The sequence below is a fragment of the Plecotus auritus genome (assembly GCF_963455305.1).
Source record: "Plecotus auritus genome assembly, chromosome: 9".
In the NCBI taxonomy this organism is placed as follows: Eukaryota; Metazoa; Chordata; class Mammalia; order Chiroptera; family Vespertilionidae; genus Plecotus; species Plecotus auritus.
The window spans coordinates 22,290,405-22,316,067 of NC_137783.1; the positions used below are offsets into that span (position 1 = coordinate 22,290,405).

A 25,663-nucleotide genomic window follows, 5' to 3' on the forward strand; every position below is an offset into this window, starting at 1 on the left:
AATTCCTGCTCCAGACCAACTCCTTCATCATTCAGATGAGGAAGCATTTAGGGAATCATGGGTGCCACACATACTGGTGTTAAGTGGTAAAGCTGGAAGAGAATTCTGGCCGCCTGACTCTCCCCACTGCCTCTCTCCTGAGGCTGCTCCTTCAAAGGCTCACTTGGGCAGGGCCAGAACCCTGGTCCTGTGTGGGTGAGCCCTGGCTGGGGAACACAGAAAGGACACTGAAGACACAATGCAGTGCCCACCATTGGGCACGGAGTCCGAGGTGACCCTGGCTGCATCGGCGGAAGGGCGATGAACAATATGGAATTGTCCTGATGCTAGTCCTCTGCTATATATAGTTTCTCCCCTGAAATGACCTCACGCAGTAGCAAAGCTTGTGGTGTGGCAAAACTGGCTATGTGTCCCCAACTCCAGAGAAGGAGAACACTGCTGAAGAACACAGGAGGTAAATGGGGAAGAAGGGGAGTCTGCAAGATAGGGGGTAGGGGAGCAAGCTTCTGAGACAAATCAGGAGAAATTTTTTCCCTTAAACCCCTAGACAACAGCAGAGAAGAGAAAACCTGAGACACTTGGGTAGTGGACGATGAAATATGAGTCTCAAGTCTGGGGTGCTGGAGTCCCTGGTTTCTCACAGGCTCTAGTCCTTGCTGCTCACAGATGTTGGGTGTCTCTTCCCAAACAACATCATTCATCTGCACCCCATTTGCAGTGACCAGCAGAGGCTCTCTTTGACCTAAATGTGCCCATTTACTCTCAAGACCTTCCCTACCTTGGTGTATACAGCTAATTCGACTCTATTGCCTAAAAGAAAAAAAAAAGAAAGAAAGCAAAAGAAAAGAAAGGCTAGAAAGATAAACACCAAATGGGGAATGGGGACTCTCTCTGGGTGGTGGGAGTACAAAGTTTTTCTTCTTTTGGCCTTCTGGTATTGTTCACATTTTTCACATGAACACATATTACTTTTACAATAAAGAAAATCATATTACTTGCTTCTCTCCAACCTTACCCTCCAAACTCTCCTCACTTACCCCCAATACTTGTCCTATCCCACCTTAACTCTTTCTAAACAGTCTATACATTGTCTTCGTCTCTGCTCGTCTGTACACTGTCTGCTTGAAATGGTTTCACACTTTTGTCTTTGCTTCCTCCCCCCAGACAGATGGAAAGCCACACATGTATAACATTTGCACACATGTTTGCAGGAATGAGTAGAAAGGGCACAGGAACTGGAGTCAGATTTCCTGGGTCCAACACCAGCTCTACCTCTGACTTTCAGGGCAGACCAACAGCCTGACCAGAAGCTTGACCTCTCTGAACCAGTTCCTTTAGCTGAAGTCCTTAAAATTGCCAATTCCCTTCCCCTAAATCCGTGGTCGGCAAACTGCGGCTTGCGAGCCACATGCGGCTCTTTGGCCCCTTAAGTGTGGCTCTTCCACAAAATACCACGGCCTAGGCGAGTCTATTTTGAAGAAGTGGTGTTAGAAGAAGTTTAAGTTTAAAAAATTTGGCTCTCAAAAGAAATTTCAATCGTTGTACTGTAGATATTTGGCTCTGTTGACTAATGAGTTTGCCGACCACTGCCCTAACTGATAAGGGTGGGTTCTGAGCAAGACTGCCAACTCACAGTTTTTGAAAAGTGATTATTTTACCTTTAAAACTAAGGCTCCAGATCCAGCCTAAAAACGGGGTCCATCCATCCATACTCAAACTAGCACCAGGTGGTGGTTGCATTCAGGAAGGACAGGGTCCACAGGCTGAAGTCTCTCCTTGGATACTTCTTCTGGCCCAGGGCCCCTGGCATAGACAAATGCCCAAGGAATGAGTGGTGCTCTCAGAAGTAGCGGGCTGAGCCTCTCTGTCCAGGACTGCAGGAAAAGTGTTTGACAGCCAACAATGGGCCAGGCATCCAGTCCCTAGATCTTCCATGGGGCATGTGTCACGGAAGGACAGAGCTAGACTAAGCTTCAAACAGGAAGGGTCGGCTGCAGATTAAAAGACTTGATGAAGCTTTCCTTCAGCCTATTGACTCCAAAAACCAGCCCATCCTGCTCCCCAGGGACAAGGCCCAAATAACAGTACATACAGCCTGTGGAGGTTTTATAGTTTCATTTGGGGCCTTATAAAAAGCCATAATAGCAATAAGCTTCCAGCCAAATAAGGCCCCCTTCTTCTCAGCAGCCAGCCCTGGACCGGGCCATAAATAAGAACATCAAATTGGGCCAGACCACAATGAGCTCTGGGCTCTGTGAACCTGATGTGAGAGCACAGAGGGAAGAAGAGCCATCAGCAACCAAAGAAGTAGGCCTGGGATGTAAACACGGCATCCAGAGCATCCCCAGCTCCCAGGACTGCCTCCTTAGCTCACCCTGGACCCTCGGCTCTATGTCATGGATCTGCCCACTGGAGATGCTCAGGGGGAAGTGTGTTTGGAAAAAATAAAAAGAAATCACAGAAGCTCCAGTATTCATCACACTGTAATCTCCTTGAGGAAAGGAATGGACTCTCCAGGATGTGCCCTGCGTGCAGCACAGTGCCCAGTGTAAGGCAGATGCAGTGGGTATTTAGTTTCCCATGGTGGTTAAGGAACAAGCCTTGGGATACAACTACCAGGATTCGAACAACAGTTCATCCGCTTTCGTGGACAAATGTCTTAACCTCTCTGAGCCTCAGTTTCCTCATCTATAAAGTGGAGGTAATTATGCCTAACTTACAGGGCTGATGTGAAAACTGAAAGCAATGAAGTCCAACACCTAGTAGGGTGCCTAACATATGTAATAGAAAATTAATAAATGATACCAATTTCAGTGATGATGATTCCTGAAGCTGCTGTGAGAGCTGGGGAAATGAACTGGTCAGTCAAATGACCGTCTATTTTGGGGAAAGAGTGCATTCTCTAAGTTTATAACCAGTATCATGTAATATACCATTTTATAGAGAACAGTGTGGTCTGGTTCCCAGACACAGCGCACGAGTGGGGAGAGGTGGAAGAAGAGACAAATCCATGAAGGTTGTCACCAAGTGCACTTGCTGGCACATTCAAGATGTGTAGTGTGAGAACTGGCAGAAGTGGACTATTTGCTAGTCATGAGTGACAATGACGTCAGTAAACCAGCTCTACCTGTTTAGAGCCCAATGAGCCCTTAAATTGAAATTGACAGTGAGTTGGATATTGCATGGAAGGAACCCAGGGAAGAATCAAAAACAGTGGTCTAGAATCCAAAACCTTCCATTTCTCACAGTGTTATAATGCACATAATGGTAGATATCACTGGGCCTCTCCCCTTAAATGAGGATCATCTCACCCTCAGTGAATTACTAAGAGGATTAGATGAGATGTGTATGAAGTACCTACTGCACAGCTTGCCACACAATAGTGGCTCAATAAATAGCAGTATTTAATAATTATAAAATAAATGTTTTTTTTATTCTAGTTACAGGGGGCTGTGTGTTAAGTGTTGATGTTTATCGCCAGTTTCTTGGAAGTTCATGGAGGAGGTGTTTGCAATTGACAAAGTATATGAGAGAAATATAGAAGGTTCTAGGAAGGAATCCCAGCGGATCCAGAGATGTCTGACAAGCTGAAGATGAGCCACAGCAAACTAAGGGCGCTCCAGAGCCTTGACATACCGGGCAAGTAATATTTGCATCTGTAAGGAGACAGCCCAGAAAAGTAGCAACAGCCTTGGGCAAACTACAGCCCCTGGGCCGGATCCGGCTGTTCTATCCGGTTCTCTTGCTCTCCCCTCAGCTCCTTTACTTTGAATTTGTATTAGTTCACACAAACACTCCATCCATGCTTTTGTTCCGGCCCTCCGGTCCAGTTTAAGAACCCATTGTGGCCCTCGAGTCAAAATGTTTGCCCACCCCTGCAAGCAAGAGTGTGGAGGTGTTGCAAGGGATTTGTTACTAACAAGAGTTGAAGTTCTTAAGTTTTTGTGAATGATTCACTTTTTTTTTAAAACGAAGTTGAATTCAAGGCTATCTCTATACAAACACCATTCTTGGGCAACTTGCTTCTAATTTGCTTTCCTGAATGAATGACTGTAATGACAAGAACAATAGATAACCAGTCAGTACTAGTATATTCAATGGAAATTAGGTTTTGTATATAAACTTCATTGGCCTTGCTTCATAACTTGGGGGGGGGGGGGGCCAGTTTGGAGACAGCTAGTGTAAATATAGTGACAAGCATGGTGAAATAGTAAAAAATAATAACTACCATTTATTGGGTATTTTAATATGTCCCAGGCACCATTTAAGGACTTTATGTTCATTAACTCATTTAATTCTCATGACAACCCCATGGAGTAGGTACTATTATCTCCATTTTACACATAAGGAAAGTGAGGCCCCCCAAATCCAGAACTATTTGCCTGAGGCTAATGAGCTGGAGGAGCTGGGATAATAAAATGCAAATAGTCGCTACACGAATAAAATATTTGTCGTAATTGTCATAATTATCTTCTACCAAAAGAAAACTATATCTTATAAAGATCCTCTTTGAAAGATCTCAGATATTGCAAATCAAAATAAATGCATAGCCAGCGCTTTCTATATACTCTGACTCCAGGGAAAGGGCCAGAGAGTGGCCAAAACCTGATTTCCCGGGTGGGATAGAGGTGGGTACACTCCGCTCCTCCCAACACTCTAAGCTGAACAGGCGTCAGTAGAATACAAATCCCCAAGGGAACACTGAATTTGGCCTTGGTTATTGTCATTAACAACCTACTGCTATCATTTGCTAAGCATCTGCTGTGTGTGGGCATCTTGCTGATCACTTTACACACAGGATCCCATATACCAGTAATCCTTGACTACACTACCCTTGCCACCATTTTACAGATGTGGAAACTAAGGCTCTGACCTGAGGCTTTCTCACTACTCTATCACTTCTTTGTCAATAATCTTGAGCAGCTTTACACCCTCACTAAATATCAGTATCCTCATCCATAAACCAGGAAAAATGATTCCTGCCCTGTGGCGATCAAATGATATATTATACTTGAGAAAGCACTTTGAAAACTGTAAAATGCTGAGCAGAGCAATGGATGGATCATTAGTCTTATTAATTACGAAGAATGACACCTGATCCTGTAAGCACTTCACTAATGTGACGCTGTTGCTTCTTTTCCCTTGGGAATTTGGGAGTAATTCAGTCTGCAGAGCCAGGGCACTCTTTTCAAGTCCCTGGCATCTGGGAGTTGGAAAGAGGAGGTTCCTTCTGGGAGAAGGAGGAGGAAACAACAATGCTTGCATTCTACTTGTTTCGCTTTAGGAACAAAATCTTGGTTGAGATTCTACTACTCCTAGTAAACTCAGCCTTCAAACAACATTCAATGAATATTTATTGAGCACCTACTATATGCCAGGCATATGTGGCTCCTAAGTATGCAGGCTGGGGTCTAGCTGCTAGAAAATTAAAGGAGGTGACAGGAACAGTAGGGGAGCAGAGTAGTCACTGTCCTTGAAGCTCTGCAGACTTCACAGCTGACCTCCTAGATTCATTTCATGGGGGTTGGAGGAGGGACTCACAGCACAATGGAATGAGCACTGGAATTGAGTCAAAGTACTTAAGTTGAGTTCCATGACCACCAGCAATCAATTTACCTTCCTGACCATCAGCTTTCCCAAATGTAAAATGAGTAAAAATGTCCCCATAGGCAAAATGGGAAGAATCAAATAAGATGATGGTCTGAATGGATCTGGCATGTTGCCTGGAGGTACTCAATAATAAACTCTTATTTTAAAAAACATTTTAAGTTCAATGAAAATAAACTACAGTGGCCAAAAGCCTGGGCTCTGAAATCAGACCACTTGGATTCCAGTCCTGGCTCTGTTGTTTACAGCTGTGACCGTAGGCAGGTGATGTTAACTTTCTAAGGTCTGATTTCTTCATCTATAAAAAGGTGATAATAGTTGTGAGGATTGACAGAAATACTGTACGGTGATGTTCCCATGTTCCCGGCACATGGTAAACACCCAGCTATTGTTATTGCAGCTCTTCAAGCCCTAAAAACCACAAAACTCCATCCATGGGCTTGACTCTAGGATGCAGGCTACTTGGGGACCAGTTGGCTGCCTAGGCTTGGGCTCTGGTGCCAGCCTCCCAGAGGAGACAGGTACAAATGAGGCTGCCCCTGTTCCCCACTGTCCCCACCCCTTACCCTGCAGCAAGAAGGTGCTCCAGACCTTTTCCTTACAGGTTTCTCTTTCCAAGGGCAATAGATGCAGGAGTTGAGGGCCTGGGGCTGGTCAGAGGTATGGGAGCACATTGTACTCAGTCCCCCTTCCTTGTGGGCTCAGAAAGCAGAGAGATCTTGTCCCCAACAGCTCGGAGAGAAGCACATGGCCTCGAACAGCAGACAAGCACCATGTTAGCATGTCACTGTAACACTCCATCTCCATACCTTTCATTTAGCCCAACATTCTTCACTTGAACTACAGTCCTGCATCTCTCACATGCAAAAGGGAGCTAAAAAGAAGTGGCGCTCAGAGTAAGATAGCATTAACATCTTTGGGAGCCAGATAAATGATAACACAGAAATGCTTTGCTTAACAGGAGACATCCATCCATCCATCCATCCCAACTATTGACCACATAGTTAGAAACCAAATTCTGACGGACCAGAAAAATGTCACAGCCTCTCCCCACCCCAAGCTCCTGTATTTGCCTCTGGGGGACCCGTCAAGCTTCACTTTGAGCCCATCTACTCTTTCTCTAGGCATAATTAAAACAAGTTCAAGAAATGAGAGGGGCTGCTATTTGAGCCCAGCAGATGGGATCTCAAGAAGTGAATACTTCAATGAGATACCACTTCACACCCATTAGGATGACTACTACCTAAAAATGAGCGCATGCACGCACACACACAAACACCCAAAAAGCAAACAAACAAAAAAGAACACAGAAAATAACAAGTATTAGCATGGATGTGAAGAAATTGGAACCTTCATGCATTGCTGGTGGGAATGTAAAATGGCGCCGCCGCTAAAGAATTGTTTTCCTCAGAAATTAAAATATGATCCAGCATTCCACTTCTAGGCATACACACAAAAGAACTGAAAGCAGTGTCTCAAACACATATCTGTACATTCATGTTCACAGCAGTATTATTCACAATAGCCAAAAGGTGGAAGCAACCTAAGTGTCCTATGATGGCTTATGGATAAGCAAAATGTAGTATATACATACAATGGAGTATTATTCAGCCCTAAAAATAAGGAAAATTCTAACACATGCTACAACATGCATGAAACTTGATGATGCTATGCTGAAATAAGCCAGACACAGAAGAACAAATACTGTATGATTCCAGTTTTATGAGATACCTAAAGTAATCAAATTCATAGAGACAGAAAGCTGAATGGCAGTTGCCAGGGGCTGAGAGAAGGGAGAACGGGGAGTTGGTGTTTAATGGGTACAAAGGTTCAGTTTGGGAAGATGAAACAAGTTCTGGAGATAAATGGTGGTGATGGCTGTACAACAGCATGAATGTACTTAATGTTACAGAACTGTACACTTAAAGGTGATCAAAATGATAAATTTTATGTTATGTATATTTAACAATTTTTTACTAGGGAGGGGAGGAAGTGACCATTGACTACCAGGGAGAAAACAGAGCAACAATTATGGGTGGAAACATGAATCCCAAAAGCACAGCAGCAGAGAACCATTTAGTTTGGGGCCCACTGCCCTAAAGACTCATAAGCCCAAAGGCCTGATGCTGTCATAACACAATAACTGATCAGGCAAGAACCACTCTTCTAATTCAGAGCCAGGGACAGGACTCAAGAGCCTCCTCGCACCAATGCTGCTGCCTGGGACCTGGAGGTAGGGCTCTGAACAGGCTCTACCTTGGCAATTTCCTTCTGCCTGCCACCAGTTTACCCCCATCTCCCCTCTCCTTTCAGATATAAACACTTTTGAGAGAAAGAAGCTTTTGATGTCCCACCTCCACCAAGCAAGTGCTTTGTATATACAGATGCAAACTCAACATTGCAAGTTGCAGAGGTTATTCATGCTCAGCATAGTTTGCTTAGAAGCATATCATCCATTTCAGAAAGAGTCCCATCCAAAAAATGGTTTTAAAACGTTTCTTTTATAGTTTTGTTCCTTTAAAAAGAGTAAACTTCAATGATATGGTGTGGGGGGAATCACTGGCTATGGTTTCTGAGTAAAAATTCTGTAGCTTTGGATAATAGAAACTATGTTCACAGTCTTTTTTCATACAGGATCTCACTTGATTCTTACAACCTCTTTAGGAGATCAGCAGGGTACAAACGGGGAAATTGAGTTCAGAGAGACCAAGAGGCTTGTCCAAAGTAACACACAATTAGGAAGGAGCAGAGAACCAAGGTTTATTTCCCATTAATGCCAGATGAGGCTCTGAGTTGGGACCTCATATGTGAGCAGATAGTGCAGTCACGAAAACAATTTTTAAAACAGTGTCAGCTTATTTTTTTTTATTTTTTTAATATATTTTATTGATATTTCACAGAGAGGAAGGGAGAGGGATAGAGAGTTAGAAACATCAATGAGAGAGAAACATCGATCAGCTGCCTCCTGCACACCTCCCACTGAGGATGTGCCCGCAACCAAGGTACATGCCCTTGACCGGAATCGAACCCGGGACTCTTCAGTCCACAGGCCGACGCTCTATCCACTGAGCCAAACCGGTTTTGGCACAGTGTCAGCTTATTTTATCCCTATAACATCTCTCTGAAGTCAACTGGAGATATTATCATATTTTTATTTATCAAACAGAGGATCAACTGAGCATAAACAAATGACTGGCCCAAGATCACCACTCAAAAACGTGGCAAAGAGACTAGACCTCCTCCCTTTTCAATACACTTGATTTTGACCACTTCCCTCCAATGTCTTGGCCTCAGCACACTCGAAATTTAAAGAAGCCCAGGCAGTTTTTATATAGGTTGTACCATATTTCTGTGAACTCGGCAGGGAGTAGATATACCTTTATTCTCTTTTGTTAATAGCTGGAAAAGAAAAGAGAGGTTAAAGAAATCTTCAAGTTCCTTTCAACTCTAAAATTCTATGATTCTAAAAATTCCCCAACAAGTCAATGGGGTAGAGAGGCCTGGAATCCACATCACCCTCCTCCTGCCTCAGCCTGTTAGACTACCCCATCACTTCCCCTTGAGTTTATGACTACAAATACCATGTGTACCTGGGAGAGGTGTCCACTCTTACATAGATGCACACATAAAATGGCTAGAAAGTGCTACTCCCTGGCTAGAACCCTAGAAGAGGGCTTCACTTTGCTCTCCTGCTTCAGCCCTGGTATCTTCTAGAAAGAGGCTCCCAAACCACAGGGAATTATACCCCAGGTATTTGAGACCTTCCCTAGTCCTTGGGTGAGAGAGAAACCAGTCCCAGGAACAGAACACCACTCTGAGGTGGCAGCTTAAGTCCCTTCATCAAATACCTGCCCTAACACCCATTTAAGATGGGAACACAATCAGATCTGCTCATTCCTGCTTTTCTATAAACCTCACCAATTCGGTCACACACACTAGTTTCATCCAACAATATTAATACGCCAGGCGCTGCTCTAGGTACCAGGGAATGAACAAATAAAAATCTCTGGCCACATCCAGTAGGGAAGACAGCCAATGTCAGGTAATGGTAAGTGATGTAAAGAAAAATAAAATAGGGAATAGTGGTAGATAATGCTGAGAACAGGTGGTGAATGGAAGGGGTCGATTTCTAAAAGAATAGCCTGGAAGGGCTTAACTGAAAAGGAATGTTTGAGGAAATGGAGGAGAAGACGGAGGGAGGGACCCATTCAGATATCAGAGGCTAGAACAGGGAATGAAGAGCAAAAGATGGTTTAAGAAAGTTAAGCTGGTGAAAATCCTATTATGTCTTGTAGGCCAACACAAGGACTTTGAATGAGATGGGAGCAAAGGAGTAACAAAATCTGACTTACAGTTTACAGCATCACTCTTGCTGCTGAGCTCAAAATAGTCTGTCGGGAGACAAGGGAGGAAGTAGGAAGGTCAGTTAAGAGGCCAATGGTAGCTTAGACTAGGGTGAAAGTGGTGAAGACAGTAACAGTCAGGTTCTGGATATAGTTAAGGCAAAGCCAACAAAGTCTATTGATTAAGTGGATGTGGGATATGAGAGAAAGGGAGGAGTCAGGGATGACTCTAGAATGTTAGGGGCCTGGGCAACTGGAAGCATTAAATCACCATTAACTGTGATGGGAACTGTTCCGTGTGGAAGGAGCAGGGGTGGGGATTCTATTTGGGGCATATTAATCTGAGAAGCCTTTTAGACATTAGATGTATTATGTAGGCAGCAAACTATATAAGGCTAGACAGGATGAGCTGAAATGATAAATGTGGGTGTCCCCAGCATATATAATAACAATACATAATTATATGTATAATCATACAGGATTTCCATGTATGATCACATGTAATTTTTAAGACTATATGTGTATTATCTGTCCCCCTAAACTGTAAGTTTCATGTGGCCAAGGACCAGGTCTGTTCACAGCCAGTAAGGTGCCTGGCACTCAGTAAATATTTACTGAGCAAATGGAGAAGTTGCCCAATTCCTCTCTCAAGAATAGCCACAACAGCCCACACAATGAGAAGCTGACTCTTTGCTAAGCCCAACCAGCCCAAAACAGGGCCCTGGGTCTGTCCATCCCTAGCCTGAGATTCCAGAATGTAAGTGGATACGCCTGGCACACCAGAGTCAGATATTTGGGTTTCAGCCTTGCCACATTCTCAAAGGGTGGAGCTGGGCAAGAGATTGGCCTGTTCTACCACCTCTATTTCATCCTGGGGTGGCCAGGGGAAAGGCTGCCTTACTCACTCACTTCTTGGGCAGAGCTATTGACCTACCCAGGGTATATGTATGGGGTGGCAGGAGCCCTCCAAAGGAGTAAACCCCCAAGTATTCTCTGAAGTATGCAAGGGCCACCCAGGATCTGAAGGGGAGAACACAGACCACTGGGTTTGCATTAAGAGTAACAGTTAAGGGGGGTGGGTAGGAAGAGATTAACTGAGGAACATATATGCATTGCCCATGAACACAGACAATAGGGTGGTGAAGGCCTGGATCAGGGTGGGAACCAGATTATGGAGGACAAGAGGGAAAAAGGAGGGACATCTGTAATACTCTCAATAATAAAGTTTTTAAAAATGAATAACAGGTTTTTTGTTTTTTAAATTTATTTTTATTGATTTCAGAGAGGAAGGGAGAGGGAGAGAGAGATAGAAACATCAATGATAAAGACAATCATTAATCGGCTGCCTCTTACATGCCCCCAATTGGGGATCGAGCCCACAACTCAGGCATGTGCCCTTGACCGAAATCGAACCTGGGACCCTTCAGTCCACAATCTGACGCTCTATCCACTGAGCCCAACCAGCTAGGGCTGAATAACAGTTTTAAAAAAGTGACAATCACAAAACTTGGTGAGGTGAGAGGACCGCCTAATTCTTCCAGCTAATGCAATACTGCCTGACCAGTGGATGTCAAGTCTCTGCTTCACCTGTCAAGTGACTAGGAAGATAGAATTTAGGCCAAAGGGTGACAATGCATAAGATTTCAACTTTCAAGGTGGATAGTTCCCTTTGTGAAGATAATTACAATGGCTCTAATGATATAGTATAACCCCCCTTCCCTTTCTAAAATATTAAAAGTGTGACCCGGAGAGGACTGATGACTTGCCCAGGGTCACCCAGCTACAGGCCCAGGACTACAGCTCATATGCTAGCTCTCTGTGAGGCTTTCTTCCATTACATCAGTGACCAAGGAAAGGTAAGCATTAGCATTACAGTGGGAGCTAGGGGAATTTTAAGCATTAGTGTTACAACACAAAACTGTCCTTAGCAAACTGTCCTGTAGATGTTACAGGAATGCCACGTGCACACTGAGATTAAGAAGGATTCCTTTCCTTGTACCAAACTTGTCATCTTATAGTTCCCCTTGGCTTTGGATATTATTAATAAAGCTATTTATAGCTGGGACCCACAGAATTGCAAAAATGATACACTGGAAGGTAGAAAATGTAGAAATATACTTCAGTAAAATGTTTACATGAAAAATTCAGATGGTAAGATGAAGTTGAGGCAGCTTTCTAAAGTCATCAAATTTTGAGTGCTTCCTTTGTATAAGTCACTGTGCTAAGTGTCGAGTATTTATGTGTGTGTGTATATGGTTAAATGAATGAATGAGACAGACAGACACACAAACACACACACACACACACACACACACACACGGATAAGACAGAACCCAACTCTTCAAGGTTTGCAATGTAGTTGCTGATATAAGACTGTAAACATCAAAGAAATGACTAATAATATGGAGTAGATAATTGTTAAATAAGTGGTATGATGTGTCTGAACGAGTTCTTAGAAGAAGCAATCAGATCTACTGAGGAGGGGTTGAAACTGTCAGGCAAGGTGTTTCTAGAAAAATATTGGATTTGAGGTGGACCTTAAAGGGAAGAAAGGCTCTTAATAAGCAGGGGGAAATAGCAGGAGCAAACATTGGTGGCCTTATTGTCAGGGAAGAGAAAGAAATCGTGCCTTAAATGGAAGGATTGGACCAGACTTGAACAACCTGGAGTTAAAGTTCTTGTAGACATGGGGAGGTACACAATTTTTTCTGAACGTAGAACTATATGGTTTGGAGCAGGTTAATTTAATAAACATCATCTGGGGGTTGCTCACCAAGTATAGGCACTAGATGAATGACTGAAGATGAACTGGCCTTTGGTAGGGAACTAACTTCAGCCTGGGAGATGAGTTGCATTTGAGGTGACAAGGCTGTGAAGTACAGTGGGGAGGGGCAGGTTTGTAAGACCTGCTAAAGGAAGAAACAGCAAGTCCAAGTGACTGACTGGCTGGAAGGAGGAGGGAAGAAAGTAGAGAAAGTCAGCAGAGAGGTTTTCAAAGTATTAAGTTAGGCATCTGAAAGCATGGAAGAGCAAAGGGAAGGGGGCTGAGGGAAGAGATGCAGCGCTTGGTTTTAGAGGTGTGCAGTCTGAGGATAACTACATCAGAGCGTCCAGTGGGCATTTAGAGATAGCAGTCTAATGTTCAAGAGGGAATAGTTGAAGATACAGCATATGGGTATTCCCAATGGACAAAGCGTTGTGATACTGAATCAGATTTCTCCAAGGAGAGTAATGAGAGAGAAAAATGAAATGTCAAACTGACCCATGGGTGTGTCCACACCTAGCAGTGATCTGAGAGAAAAACAACACACGAAGAAACAAGATAGTCTAATAATGCCAAAAAGGGAAGGGGAGAATTTCAAGTAGGAGTTTCAAATGCAACAAAATAAATTATGTGAACTGAGCACATAGATAATAAATATTTGTTAACTGAATGAATGAATGAATGAATGAATGAGAGCCCTTGCGTTTGAGAATCAACTTTCCTCAGTCAGAATGGCCAGGGTTGCCAAGAGGATTTTAATGTTAAATTTTACCCATCCCGCCCTATAAAAATACATATCTTCTACAAGTCATCCTGTCCACCACACAGACATCCTTTCCTGATTCCCCCATGTTTTCCCACATCCACCTTTCCAGTTTCCGCAACCCAGTCAACACACCTTCGGTGTCAAAGGAGACAGGAAACTCCAACTAAAGTTTTCACTTCATTAACTACTCTTACATAAGGGAATATGTGGCAACTGGGTGGAAGAGGAGACTGTGTTCTAGCCCCAGTTGTACTACTAAAGAGCTGTGTGGGTTTGGGCAAGTTACTCAACCTCGCTGGATCCGGGCTTTTTCATAGATTGGAGGAGGTAGGGTCTATTTGGATTCTAGACTGGTTTCGAAGGTGCCTTGCAGCTCTAACGTCCACGATTTTATCATTCTCAGAAGGTCCTTGCAACACCCCCAGAGAAGGAAGTAAGTACTAGACCGAGACTGGGGGAGGCGAAGCGCCAGGATAGGAGTGTACCAAGAAGGTGAGAAGGCGCTGCCCGGCCCTCGCGGATCACCAGTGAGCAGATCCCATTCCCACGGCTGGGAAGGACCCCAACAAACCCCAGGGCGATTCCCCACTTTTCCAAGACTCCGAGACGGCCCGGAGACTCTAGAAAGCCTTGCGGTTAAAATAAAGATTTCTTTCCCAGAGTCCTGCAGTGCTTTTGCAAGTCGGATTCCGGCAGACACGATCTGCAGCCGGATAATGAAATGACACAGCCTTTGGAAGGAGCGACTGTTCTCGCCTCGCTCGCTGAGTTCTGGGGACGCCTGGCCACCTTCGCCGTGCCCCAACGGGCTGGCATCCGATCCCGGCCCGGGGGCCAGGCGAGCGGCGCCCCGCCCCGGCCCCCCTCCCCTCCGCCGGCCCGCTGCGGTCTGGAAACATTTCCTGCCCCCGCCCCCACCCCCACGCGAGCTTCCCAGTTGGAGCTAGTTGAGCTCGAAGCCGGGTCAGCGCTCCCAGTAGCCCCAGCTCGGCTCCCCCGGCAGCCAGGGGCGGGGAGCCCCCACTCCACGTCTCACTTCGGGAAAACCCAGACGCCAGGAGCCGTGGGAGGTCAGGCAAGGAAGGGGACAACTGGAGGGGCGCCCGTAGCCCTGCTCCCTTTCCCGTCGTTACCTGCTCGCTTGCGGGGGTGTCCCGGGGCGGCCGGCCTCTCTCCGCGCTGTCTCCCCACGCAGTTGCCCATGCTGGATCCTCAGCCGGGCCCCATGCACCGGAGGCGGCGGGCTGGTCAACTGCTCCACACTCCTGTCCCGGACAGCGGCGCCCGGGGTCAACGGCTCCTGCCGCCCGTCATCGGGCGCTCCGCGATCTCCCCCCCTGGGGTTCGCTCTGCCCCAGCGCCGGCTTCGCCACAAACTTTGCAGATGAGGGGAGAGAGGGAGGTGGCCGACTCCCCAACACAGTCCCAGGTGGCCGGGCCAGGGGGGCCCGCGACGGTGCCCGGCCGGAGAACAGCTCCGCTGGCGGGGCGGAGAGGGGGCGGGCACCGCCGCAGCTACACCCGGCTCACTCCGGACTCCCGGCTGGGCCGGCCCCCGAGCTTGTCACTCACCTGCCTAACCCCGCCCCCGCCCGGTCCGCTCCCAGCTTCGGGCTTGAGGTGCCGGCGCTGGGCCGCCGGCCGCAGGTACGCACGTGACCGACGGCACCGCCCCCTCGTGCTGGGCCTGATTTTTTCATTGGTTTCCCCCAGGGTGCGTACCGCCCCTCGGCCCCACCCAGTCAGGTACCCGCCCCCACCGCCGGTCTCCGGGGTAGCAGGGCCAGAAGTTACTGGCCCTCAATGGCCCCGGGCTGCCTGCCCAGCAGCCACCTCCCCGGCCTAGGCCCCGCCCTCGGGGAGGGGCCGTTCCAGCCTCCCTGGAACTGCCTCGCCAGGACCGGCAAGCACGTGACCCGGGGAGCGCCCCGACCCCTCAGCCTTCGCCAAGCGATTGGCTCAGGAGGCGCGTGCGCCGAGAGGCCCGTCCCGCGCCACAGCCCACTTCCCCTCCCACGATCGCTAGTTCGCGTCATGGCGGCCGCCGCCGATCTGGAGGCGGTGGCGCCCACGGGTGCCCTGTGGGGCCTCGTGCACGACTTCGTCATGGGTCAGCAGGAGGGCCCCGCTGACCAAGTGGCTGCAGGTACGGCAGACGTCGCCTCGCGGCTTCCGCAATGGGCCGACCGCAGGGAGCTGCACTGGCGCCGGGCGGGAAGGGAGTGAGGGACAGCGGTGACTTTGAGAGATCGGTCTGGGGCTGGTTGTGAGCATCGCGTACTTTAAGAGCCATAACAGACTGAGAGTCCCTTGCATCTTCCTTAAAGCGTCTTGATGCCCCTCATCTTCGTTTAGTGACCCTGTGCGCCGGCCCGACGTAGGAGAGTCATTGCTATTTTCACCTACGAGGAAACAGGCCCAGCGAGGGCAAGAGACTCGCAGATCAGGCAGGTGGGGAAACCGGGACCCAGACCCAGAAGCTCCAGTTTAGAATCTGGTGCTCACGCCGCGAAAGCACGTTGTGTCTGGGAGGTTGAAGTGAGAAGAAGTGTATTCAGCGGCTTCAGCTCCAGGCGCGTGGCATGTTGGGAGTGGCCCGGCGGCCAGAGCTCTGGCTGGCTGTAATTGGAGAGAGAAGAGAAGCCAGCCTGGGGGAGTCTGCGATGTTCTGCGTATCCTCCTTTAGACTTTACCTGTGTTTCTTCGTAAAGTTCTTGATTAATTTGTTTCATGACTTTTTTTATTTGGTGGTAGTTTTTATCCTTTCCCCAGATCTCCAGTTTCCTGCTTTTGACCAGTTCAGGGATCACTTAATTCTGACAGCTTATCTAAGATTTGAATAAAACAAATTCCAGATTTCCTTGGAATTCTGAGACTTCACTCTTTTAGAAAAAAAAAATCTTAAAAGTTATTGAATGTTAGGAGGCCTTTAGACTACAGTAACAGACTACAAAATAATCTCACAAATACAGATGAGTTTTGCCTATATTTGGAAATTTTTCGTGCTTGGGGAAAAGTAAAGGACATATCCCTTGAAAATTGAACATACTAACTTTTAGAATATGTGATAAGTGAATATAGTGAATCTGCAGAATGTATAATACTTTGGTCCTTAGCAATTCCACTTTTAACTAAATCATTTCATCATTATTGAACACATGTTATTCTCCAAACAGGTGCAAAGCAATCCATAATAACAAAAGCGTAATATGCTAATTATACCGAACAACCTTCCAGACGAAGCTGGGACTGCAAGGAAAGCCTGGGTCCCGGGTGCCTGCCAGCAGCCGGAGGGAAGCCAGGGTCCCGGGTGCCAGAGGGAAGCTGGTTCCAGCAGTCCTATTCATGCACAAATTTCATGCCTCTAGTCCTATAAAAGGCTCATATGCAAATCGACCTAGCTGCAGAAGACTGGTGGCTATGACTTGACCTGACCACCAGTGCGCATTCTGCTCAACGCAAGAGCTTCCCCCTGATGGTCAGTGTGCTCCCACAGGGGGAGCACTGCTTAGCCAGAAGCCCTGAGCTGGTGAGCCCAGCGGCAGTGGTGGGAGCCTCTCCGGTCTCCGTGGCAGCGCTGAGGATGGGGAGCAGGCCTAAGTCGTCAGTCAGCCATCCCTCAAGGGCTCCAGGACTGCAAGAGGCCTGGGACACACACCCCCCCACTGCACAAAATTTTGTGCACCAGGCCTCTAGTAGGAATATAAATACAAATTAGGCTACATATGTGCCTATCACTACACCATGAAAAAAAACTATAAGAAGTCTATGCAAGGTGGCATGGGAGCATCAAGGAGCAAATGCCTGATGCTGCCATTCCATTAAGTTTAACCGCTTACAGCTTTATGAAGCATAGTGTGTTGTCAGTGCTTACAATGAACAAGTACAGTGCATTATCAATGTCACTTTCCCCAGTGTTTTATGAAAATTTTCAAACTTACAGCAAAGTCTAAAGAATTTCATAAGAAACACATACTCCCACCACCATTAACATTTTAATATAACTTGCTGCATCACATATCTATCCACCCATTTTAATTGTGAATATCAGTATACTTTCCCAAATACTTTGGTAGGCATATTATTAACTAGAGTTTGTTTACAGTTTATTTTGGTGTAAAATTTATGTTCAGTGAAATATACAAATTTTAAATGTATGTTTACTGATTTTGAAAAATGCATACACCTACACCCAACCAAGATAAAGAACATTGCTATATCAGCGTTAGTTGTAACTATTCTTTCACATTTATATGTTATGAGCACAATAATTTTGAATTTTTCAAATTCAAAACACATATGAGAAGACACGATGAAGGAATGCCAAGTTCTTATAAATATCTTTGTAAAATTTATATACTTTTCTGCCTGAAATAAATAGTCTAAACCAGTGGTCGGCAAACTCATTAGTCAACAGAGCCAAATATCTACAGTACAACGATTGAAATTTCTTTGGAGAGCCACATTTTTTAAACTTAAACTTCTTCTAACGCCACTTCTTCAAAATAGACTCGCCCAGGCCGTGGTATTTTGTGGAAGAGCCACACTCAAGGGGCCAAAGAGCCACATGTGGCTCGTGAGCCGCAGTTTGCCGACCACGGGTCTAAACGATTGTCTAGTCACATTTAACTCAACTCAGCTAAGACTAACACCAGCCCTGTTGTAATTTAACCCTTCTGACTAAGAAAGGAAGTTGGTAGTAACAGATAAGTAAAAGGGTATTAACATAAGGTTTAAAAGGTTTGGTGGGGTTGGATTATTCATAACCTTGGATTCCAGGCAGAGGGGTGTGAGGGACCTATTGTAGGTAATAGCAGTCATTGTAGATCCTTGAGCAAGGGAATCACATAATGAAAGCGAATTTGAGAAGGATTAAATTGATATTCTCAATCTTAGACCACAGCCCTAAGTCAGGGTTGTTGAAGGCTGACAGAGTTTTGAAGTGTCCCTAGAATCAGATGCAATTTCTAATCCTCCATCCTAAATCAAGCTTTGTTAGTGCTAAAGAGATCAGCATCCATTCAGCCACTCACAGCTGCAACCTCTCCTGCAAGTTGTAAATGCAGAAGGAACAGGCCGTGATCGAAAAGGCAGTTTCCACCAACTTTGTTTTTTACCTGGGTTCCTGATGAAAGTAGGTGTCAGTTGTAAAGGTGTAAGTATGGAAGAGAAATGATCTGGCATTCTAAGGGTGAAAGGCTCTCAGCCAGGCATTCAAAGGCTGCCACTACCTGGCCCCAGCCTTTACTCTCACCACTTCTCTCCTGGACCTTTAGTTCCAGACAGCCACCTTGATTTGCTGTTCCCTGAGTGCTTTCCTTTCTAGTTCCCTCTTAGCTCTATCTAATCAAAGTTAGACCTAGGATCCAAGGCCAGATTTGAGTGCTCACTGCCTGCCCCCCAGGTGTTTCCTGATGACTCCAGCCAGCATCATCTCACACTTCATAAGTGAATGGACATAAGAGAAGGAAGAATCTGTGGAATTTGAGGTCTAACTAGTTATAGGGCTTTAAGGAGACAGAGGACTCTTTTTTTTTTTTTTTAATATATTTTATTGATTTTTTACAGAGAGGAAGGGAGAGGGACAGAGAGTTAGAAACATCGATGAGAGAGAAACATCGATCAGCTGCCTCCTGCACACTCCCCACTGGGTATGTGCCCGCAACCAAGGTACATGCCCTTGACCAGAATCGAACCTGGGACCCTTGAGTCCGCAGGCCGACGCTCTATCCACTGAGCCAAACCGGTCAGGGCGAGACAGAGGACTCTTAAGATGACCCCAAATTTTTGAGCCTGAGAATGAGCAAAAGAGAAATGGAGTTGGGCCCAGCTGACATGGCTCAGTGTTTGAGCGTTGACCTATGAACCAGGTCACGGTTTGATTTCTGGTCAGGGTACAAACCAAGCTTGCAGGCTTGATCCCTAATGGAGGGCTTGCAGGAGGCAGCTGATCAGTGATTCTTTCTCATCATTGATGTTTCTAGCTCTCTCTCCCTCACCCTTCCTCCCTGAAATCAATAAAAAAATACATTTTTTAAAAAATGGAGTTGGGGACTGTGCTGGTTTTGAACAGTGTGATTTTTGGACATGTTGAATTTACAGGTGATGGATATAAATTTTCTTCCTCTTAGTTACTTGGATTTTCCTTCATTTCAGTCTTTTTTTTTTAATTTAATAAATCTTTATTATTCAGATTATTACAATTGTTCCTCTTTTTCCCCCCATAGCTCCCCTCCACCTGGTTCTCACCCCACCCTCTGCCCTTACCTCCCCCTCCACTGTCCTCATCCACAGGTGTACGATTTTTGTCCAGTCTCTTCCTGCACACCCGACACCCCTTTCCCCCCGAGAATTGTCAGTCCACTCCCTTTCTATGCCCCTGATTCTATTATATTCACCAGTTTATTCTGTTCATCAGATTTTTTATTCACTTGATTTTTAGGTTCACTTGTTGATAGATATGTATTTGTTGTTCATAATTTTTATCTTTACCTTTTTCTTCTTCTTCCTCTTCTTAAAGAATACCTTTCAGCATTTCATATAATACTGGTTTGGTGGTGATGAACTTCTTTAGCTTTTTCTTATCTGTGAAGCTCTTTATCTGACCTTCAATTCTGAATGATAGCTTTGCTGGGTAGGGTAATCTTGGTTGTAGGTTCTTGCTATTCATCACTTTGAATATTTCTTGCCATTCCCATCTGGCCTGCATAGTTTCTGTTGAGAAATCAGCTGACAATCATATGGGTGCTCCCTTGTAGGTAATTAGCTGTTTTTCTCTTGCTGCTTTTAATATTCTCTCTTTGTCTTTTGCTCTTGGCATTTTAATTATGATGTGTCTTGGTGTGGTCCTCTTTGGATTCCTTTTGTTTGGGGTTCTCTGCGCTTCCTGGACTTGTAAGTGTATTTCTTTCACCAGGTGGGGGAAGTTTTTGGTCATTATTTCTTCAAATAGGTTTTCAGTATCTTGCTCTCTCTCTTCTTCTGGCACCCCCATAATTCTGATGTTGGTATGCTTGAGGTTGTCCCAGAGGCTCCTTACACTATCTTCAAATTTTTGGATTATTTTTTCTTTTTGCTTTTCCAGTTGGGTGTTTTTTGCTTCTTTGTATTTCAACTCTTTGACTTGATTCTTGCGGTCCTCTGGTCTGCTGCTAGGTCTCTGTATAATATTTTTTATTTCAGTCAGTGTATGTTTAATTTCTAGTTGGTCCTTTTTCATATCCTCGAGGGTCTCGCTAAATTTATCGGCCTTTTCTAGGAAATTCTTGAAAAACCTTATAACCGTGGTTTTGAACTCTATATCCAGTCATTTGCTTTCCTCCATTTCTTTCATTTGTGATCTGTTCCTTTGTCTCCACATTTTTGCTGCTTCCCTGAGTTGGCAGAGTAGTTTTGTGTCTTAGGTGTCCTCTAGGGCACAGTGGCTCAGCCTCCCCAGTTACCTGAGGTGGACATTCTTGGTGCACCCCTTTGTGGACTGTGTGCTCAGCCTTGTTGTAGTTAAGTCTTGATTGTTGTTGGTATCACTGGGAGGAATTGACTTCCAGGCCAATTGGCTGTGAGGATCAGCTGTGTCTATGCTGGGAGAACTTTTGTGCTGGAGACAGCCTTATGAGACAAGACTTGCAAAATTGCAAAAGCCTCTGTGCTCAGCTTGGATGGGGCGGAGTTTCACGGCGGAGCAGACAGCCTTGGTTTCCCGTCAGCCCTGCCCTAATAGGCCCCTGTGTCTCAGTGTCCCTTGGTAATTGCTGCAAGCACCCCTGAGAGAAAGCCGCCCTTGAGGTTCGCCCGCTGCCAGACAGTCCAGTTTCTCCCTGAATGAGTCAGGGTTCCCAGAAACTTGCCTGGAACTGGAGTTCAGCACAGTCGGGAGCTTCCTTTTCCCTCCCGCTTTAGAAAGCCAGCTGCGCACTCAGCCTCCCGTGCATTCAGCAGTCAGTCCTCTCTGCGCACGCACCTCCGGACCTCTGCCTTCTGCAGCTCCCAAGTCTCAGTGTGCTTTCTCTTTTCCTGACAGTCCAGATTCCCCCCGAATGAGTCTAGTTTTCCAGCATCTCGCCCGGGACTGGAGTTCAGTGCAGTCAGGAGCTTCCTTCTCCCTCCCGCTTTAGAAAGCCAGCTGCACACTCAACCGCCCGTGCACACAGCCGCCCGTCCTCTCCGCGTGCGAGTCTCCATACCTCAGCCGTTTGCAGCTCCTCTGAGACTCAATGTGCTTACCTCTTTTCTTCTAGTTGTAGAATTTCCACTCAGCCAGCCTTCCTGTGGTTCTGGATGGTGTCCGTTTTGTCTTTTAGTTGTAGTTTTGATATTGTGTGAGGCAGCAGTTTAGGTGTTTACTTATACCGCCATCTTGGTTTCTCCCATTTCAGTCTTTATTATATTGTATTGTCCACAATTTGTGATTCCCTTAGGAGACTACTATTCCTGAATCCAAAAGATTGTTAGACTATTAAACGACACTAAAATATAGTTCTGAGAAATGTGTGTGGCATCCTCAGCAGAAAGGACATTTGGAGAGCTTGAATAGAACTGAATCCTGATTGGGATATTTCTTTCTCCTACTCCTTCACATATCCCCCCTCCCTGGCTGCTACTCCAAAGTCTCAAGAGGCTGCAACTCCATCAGACAGAGGTCTGATTGTGCATTCTGTGTCAGTCTCATATAAATACGCCTTTGACAGCACTCAGTGCCCCACAGGAACTGGTGCCCTGCTGAGGAAAATGTGGGTAGTTAGGAGGTGCTAATAGGTCCATTTTTAGAGAGCAAATCTTGGAACACATTGGAAAAACTTAGGCCTACCTATATAGGGAAAGGAACTTTGACTTATTTTTCCTTAATGCCATTGAGGCTACCCTTAGTTTAATTATTTATTAGCTTCTTTCATCCCAGGAGTCCAAGTATGTAATTAACAGTACTTACAGATATTTTTTATTTGAGAGAATTTATAGTGTTAAGAGAATGACTCAGTTAAAGTTAGTGAGGAATGGCCCATAAACCCAGGAATTTTACTCCTTTCTTATGTTAACCCAGTCTCTGTTTATATCACTACTAGAGGCCCGGTGCATGAAATTTGTGCCCTGGGACTGTGTGTGTGGGGGGTCCCCTCTGCCCAGCCTGCACCTTTTCGCAGTCCAAGACCCCTCGGGGGATGTCCACCTGCCAGCTTGTGGCTGGATGGCCTTCTGTTGCTGCACGGCCTGCTGTTGAGCTTCAGCTGCTGCACATGCATGGGCTGGGCCACCATGGTCTGTCCTGCGAACACCATTTAGTGGGTGAGTCAAGCACAGAAGCAGGCTCACCCTGAGTTCCCTGCTCTTCCCTAAGTCACTGAGTTTTTCAGACTGACTGCTTTCTACAGAGAACAGCACTGGGATCAGGCCTAAGCCAGCAATCGGACATCCCTCTCGCAGTCCGGGAACCCTCGGGGGATGTAGCAGTGCGCCAAGTGGCAGGCAGCCAGGGAGGAGCCCGAATCGGGGCTGGATGCCGTGCTGCTCGTGCTCATCTCGGCCCACTGTGCCTGCTGCCGCCACTCGGTAGTGCTGTTGCAGAGTCAGGAGAGGCTCCCACCGTGGCAGCTGCATTCGCCAGCCGTGAACCCAGCTTCTGACTGAGCACACTGACCACTAGGGGGCAGCTCCTGCATTGAGCGTCTGTCCCCTGATGGTCAGTGCGTGTCATGGCAACCAGTCGTTCTGCCATTTGGTCGATTTGCATATTAGGCTTTTATTATATAGGATGGTAATACTAAACTTGTTATACTGTGGTTTGTTTTGATGTCTTTCTGCCCCAACATACTGTGGGCTCTTTATTAAAAGCTCCCTGTTTATATTTCTATCGCCAGCCCCTAACACAGTACCTGACTTATAATATGTTTTATGAATAAATGAAAACAAACACAAACAAATCCAAAATGAGGGACCTTCTATGAAATACTTCTATAAAATGTCAAGGTCAAGGAAGACTGAGAATCTTTCACAGACCAGAGAAGACTAAGGATTCATGATGGCTAATTGCAGTGTGGTAACCCTAATTAGGTCCTGGAACAGAAAAATGGCATTAGTGCAAAAACATATACTATTTATGTGCACTGTTCTGCTTTTAGCTCTTGTCCCATTATCAGCAAGTGTGTGTGTGTGTGTGTGTGTGTGTGTGTGTGATTTCTTCAGTCTTCACTTTTTTCTGAGTTGCTACAGAGAATTCCATTGTATGGATGTACTATAATTTATTTAACTCGTTTCTTATTGATGGCCGTTTGTTGTTTGCAGTCATTTGCTATTGTAGATAATTCTGTAATGAATAACCTATATGTGCATTACTTTTCTATTTTTATACTTGAAGCTGCATATTCGAATGTTAAGAGTAATGATTCTCATATAGGGGTGCTCTTGGCAAGCATAGTGGGCCCCACTATGAGTCATTGAACCCTGGGGTGGGTTTTTGTTTTTTCATATTTCTTTCTTTTGTTTCCTCTAGATGTGAAATCTGGAAGCTACACAGTGTTACAAGTGGTGGAAGCCCTTGGGTAAGAAAGAGCCTCTGCTCTAGAATGCCCTTCTCTAGCCTGGCCTCAAAAAGTTGTTTGTACGATGCTGCTTTCCTGGAACTAATTGGTCCTGACTTTTTTCCTATTGTAGCCCAACCACCCACTCACCTCTTATCAGTACCTCAGGCTAAACACCTGTTCTCCTAAAAAAAAAAAGTGTCATGCTACCTAAGTCTCCTAAGGAAGTTTTGGGAGCACATAGCCTATGGGCCACACCAGCTCCTGGATCAGCCCATAGGTTTGGGGTGAGGTGGTTGGTTGAAGACCATCAACTATTATTTAATTAGAGCTGGGATTCCTCCTATGCCTCTTAAGACCCACCTGCCCCCATGATATTCTAGTCATCCTGGATCTGACTCAGACCTGCCTTGGGCCCTGCTGGGCAGTGCTAGGAAGCTGACCTTGCACCAGAACCCACTATATAGGGAAAGGTCTGGGGAAACAGGTGGAAGATCATTGTCCTAATCAGATATTCCAAGCATCAGAGAAAGTATGTGCTTGTAGTCCAATGCCTACTTTCCTCATATTTCATACTTGGTAGACCATTTAATTGCAAAGGTTGTTAACAGTCATGGCCATTGGGTTGGTGGGTTGGGGATGTTGGGAGTAGGTCACTATTATGCATTTCTTCCACATAAGCAACTATTTGGCCTTTCTATTCAGGCTATTCTGGCCTTGTTTCTTTTTCTTCTTTTTAATAACACTGTTATGAGATATAATTCACTTAAAACGCTCACCATTTTAAAATGTGTATTTACAGATTTGTGTAACCCTTACCACAGTCAATTTTAGAACATCTTCGTTAACCCAGAAAGAAACCCCATTCCCATTAGCAGTCACTCCTCATTCCCTCCTCTTCCCAGTCCCTGGCAACCACGAATCTATTTCCTATCTCTATGGATTTGCCTATTCCAGACATTTCACATAAATGGAACATGCCATATGTGGCCTTTTGAGTCTGGTTTCTTTCACATAGCATCATGTTTTCAAAGTTTATCCCTGTTGTAGCATGTATTTTATTTCTTGCTGAAAAATATTCTGTTGTATGGATATACCACATTTTGTTTAACCATTTATCAGTTGAGGAATACTTGGGTTATTTTCGCATTTTGGCTATTCTGAATAATCCTGCTATAAAATAAATGTGCCTTGGTCTATTTTTAAATGTATATTTTCTACTTCTGAGCAGTGACAAGTTCCTATCTCCAAAGTTGTTGTGGTTCCCCACTCCCCCCACCCAGACCTTGGTGGATGTTCTCACTTTTCTTCTTCAGCAGTAATATATTTCTTCTCCTCCTGTTTTGTTTTTTTTTAATATATTTTATTGATTTTTTACAGAGAGGAAGGGAGAGGGATAGAGAGTTAGAAACATCGATGAGAGAGAAACATCGATCAGCTGCCTCCTGCACACCCCCTACTGGGGATGTGCCTGCAACCAAGGTACATGCCCTTGACTGGAATCGAACCCGGGACCCTGCAGTCCGCAGGCCGACACTCTATCCACTGAGCCAAACCAGTTTCGGCCTGTTTTGATTGAAACTGAAGCTGCCAGTCATCTCTTGAGCCCTATGTGTAGCTGCTAAGCTGTGTTTCAGAGGAATGTCACAATTCAGGGGAGAAAGAGAAAGCC

The 25,663-nt window shown here is 45.6% G+C and overlaps 2 protein-coding genes across 7 annotated transcripts in view; one reads left to right on the forward strand and one right to left on the reverse strand.

The window, feature by feature from the left end:
* The window catches only part of UBTD1 (ubiquitin domain containing 1), a 56,117-nt gene extending 40,793 nt beyond the window's left edge, over positions 1 to 15,324 (reverse strand). The window contains exons 1-2 of one of the 2 annotated variants that reach the window (XM_080687625.1): positions 14,614 to 15,102; positions 9,960 to 9,998 (exon numbers count right to left, since the gene is read on the reverse strand). Coding sequence is in view for 1 of the 2 variants with exons in the window: in XM_080687624.1 (XP_080543750.1) it covers positions 14,614 to 14,683 (70 nt within the window). In the remaining variant the exon portion in view is untranslated. Of the gene's footprint in view, positions 1 to 9,959; positions 9,999 to 14,613 lie in introns of both variants that reach the window. The other variant, XM_080687624.1, reaches the window with a different exon arrangement.
* Positions 15,325 to 15,480: 156 nt separating this feature from the next.
* MMS19 (MMS19 homolog, cytosolic iron-sulfur assembly component) overlaps positions 15,481 to 25,663 on the forward strand; it is a 29,771-nt gene continuing 19,588 nt past the window's right edge. For 4 of the 5 annotated variants that reach the window (XM_080687626.1, XM_080687628.1, XM_080687627.1 and 1 more), the window contains exons 1-2: positions 15,481 to 15,626; positions 23,964 to 24,012. In XM_080687626.1, the coding sequence (XP_080543752.1) occupies positions 15,515 to 15,626; positions 23,964 to 24,012 (161 nt within the window). In that variant the 5' untranslated portion in view covers positions 15,481 to 15,514. The remainder of the gene's footprint in view (positions 15,627 to 23,963; positions 24,013 to 25,663) is intronic. The other variant, XM_080687630.1, reaches the window with a different exon arrangement.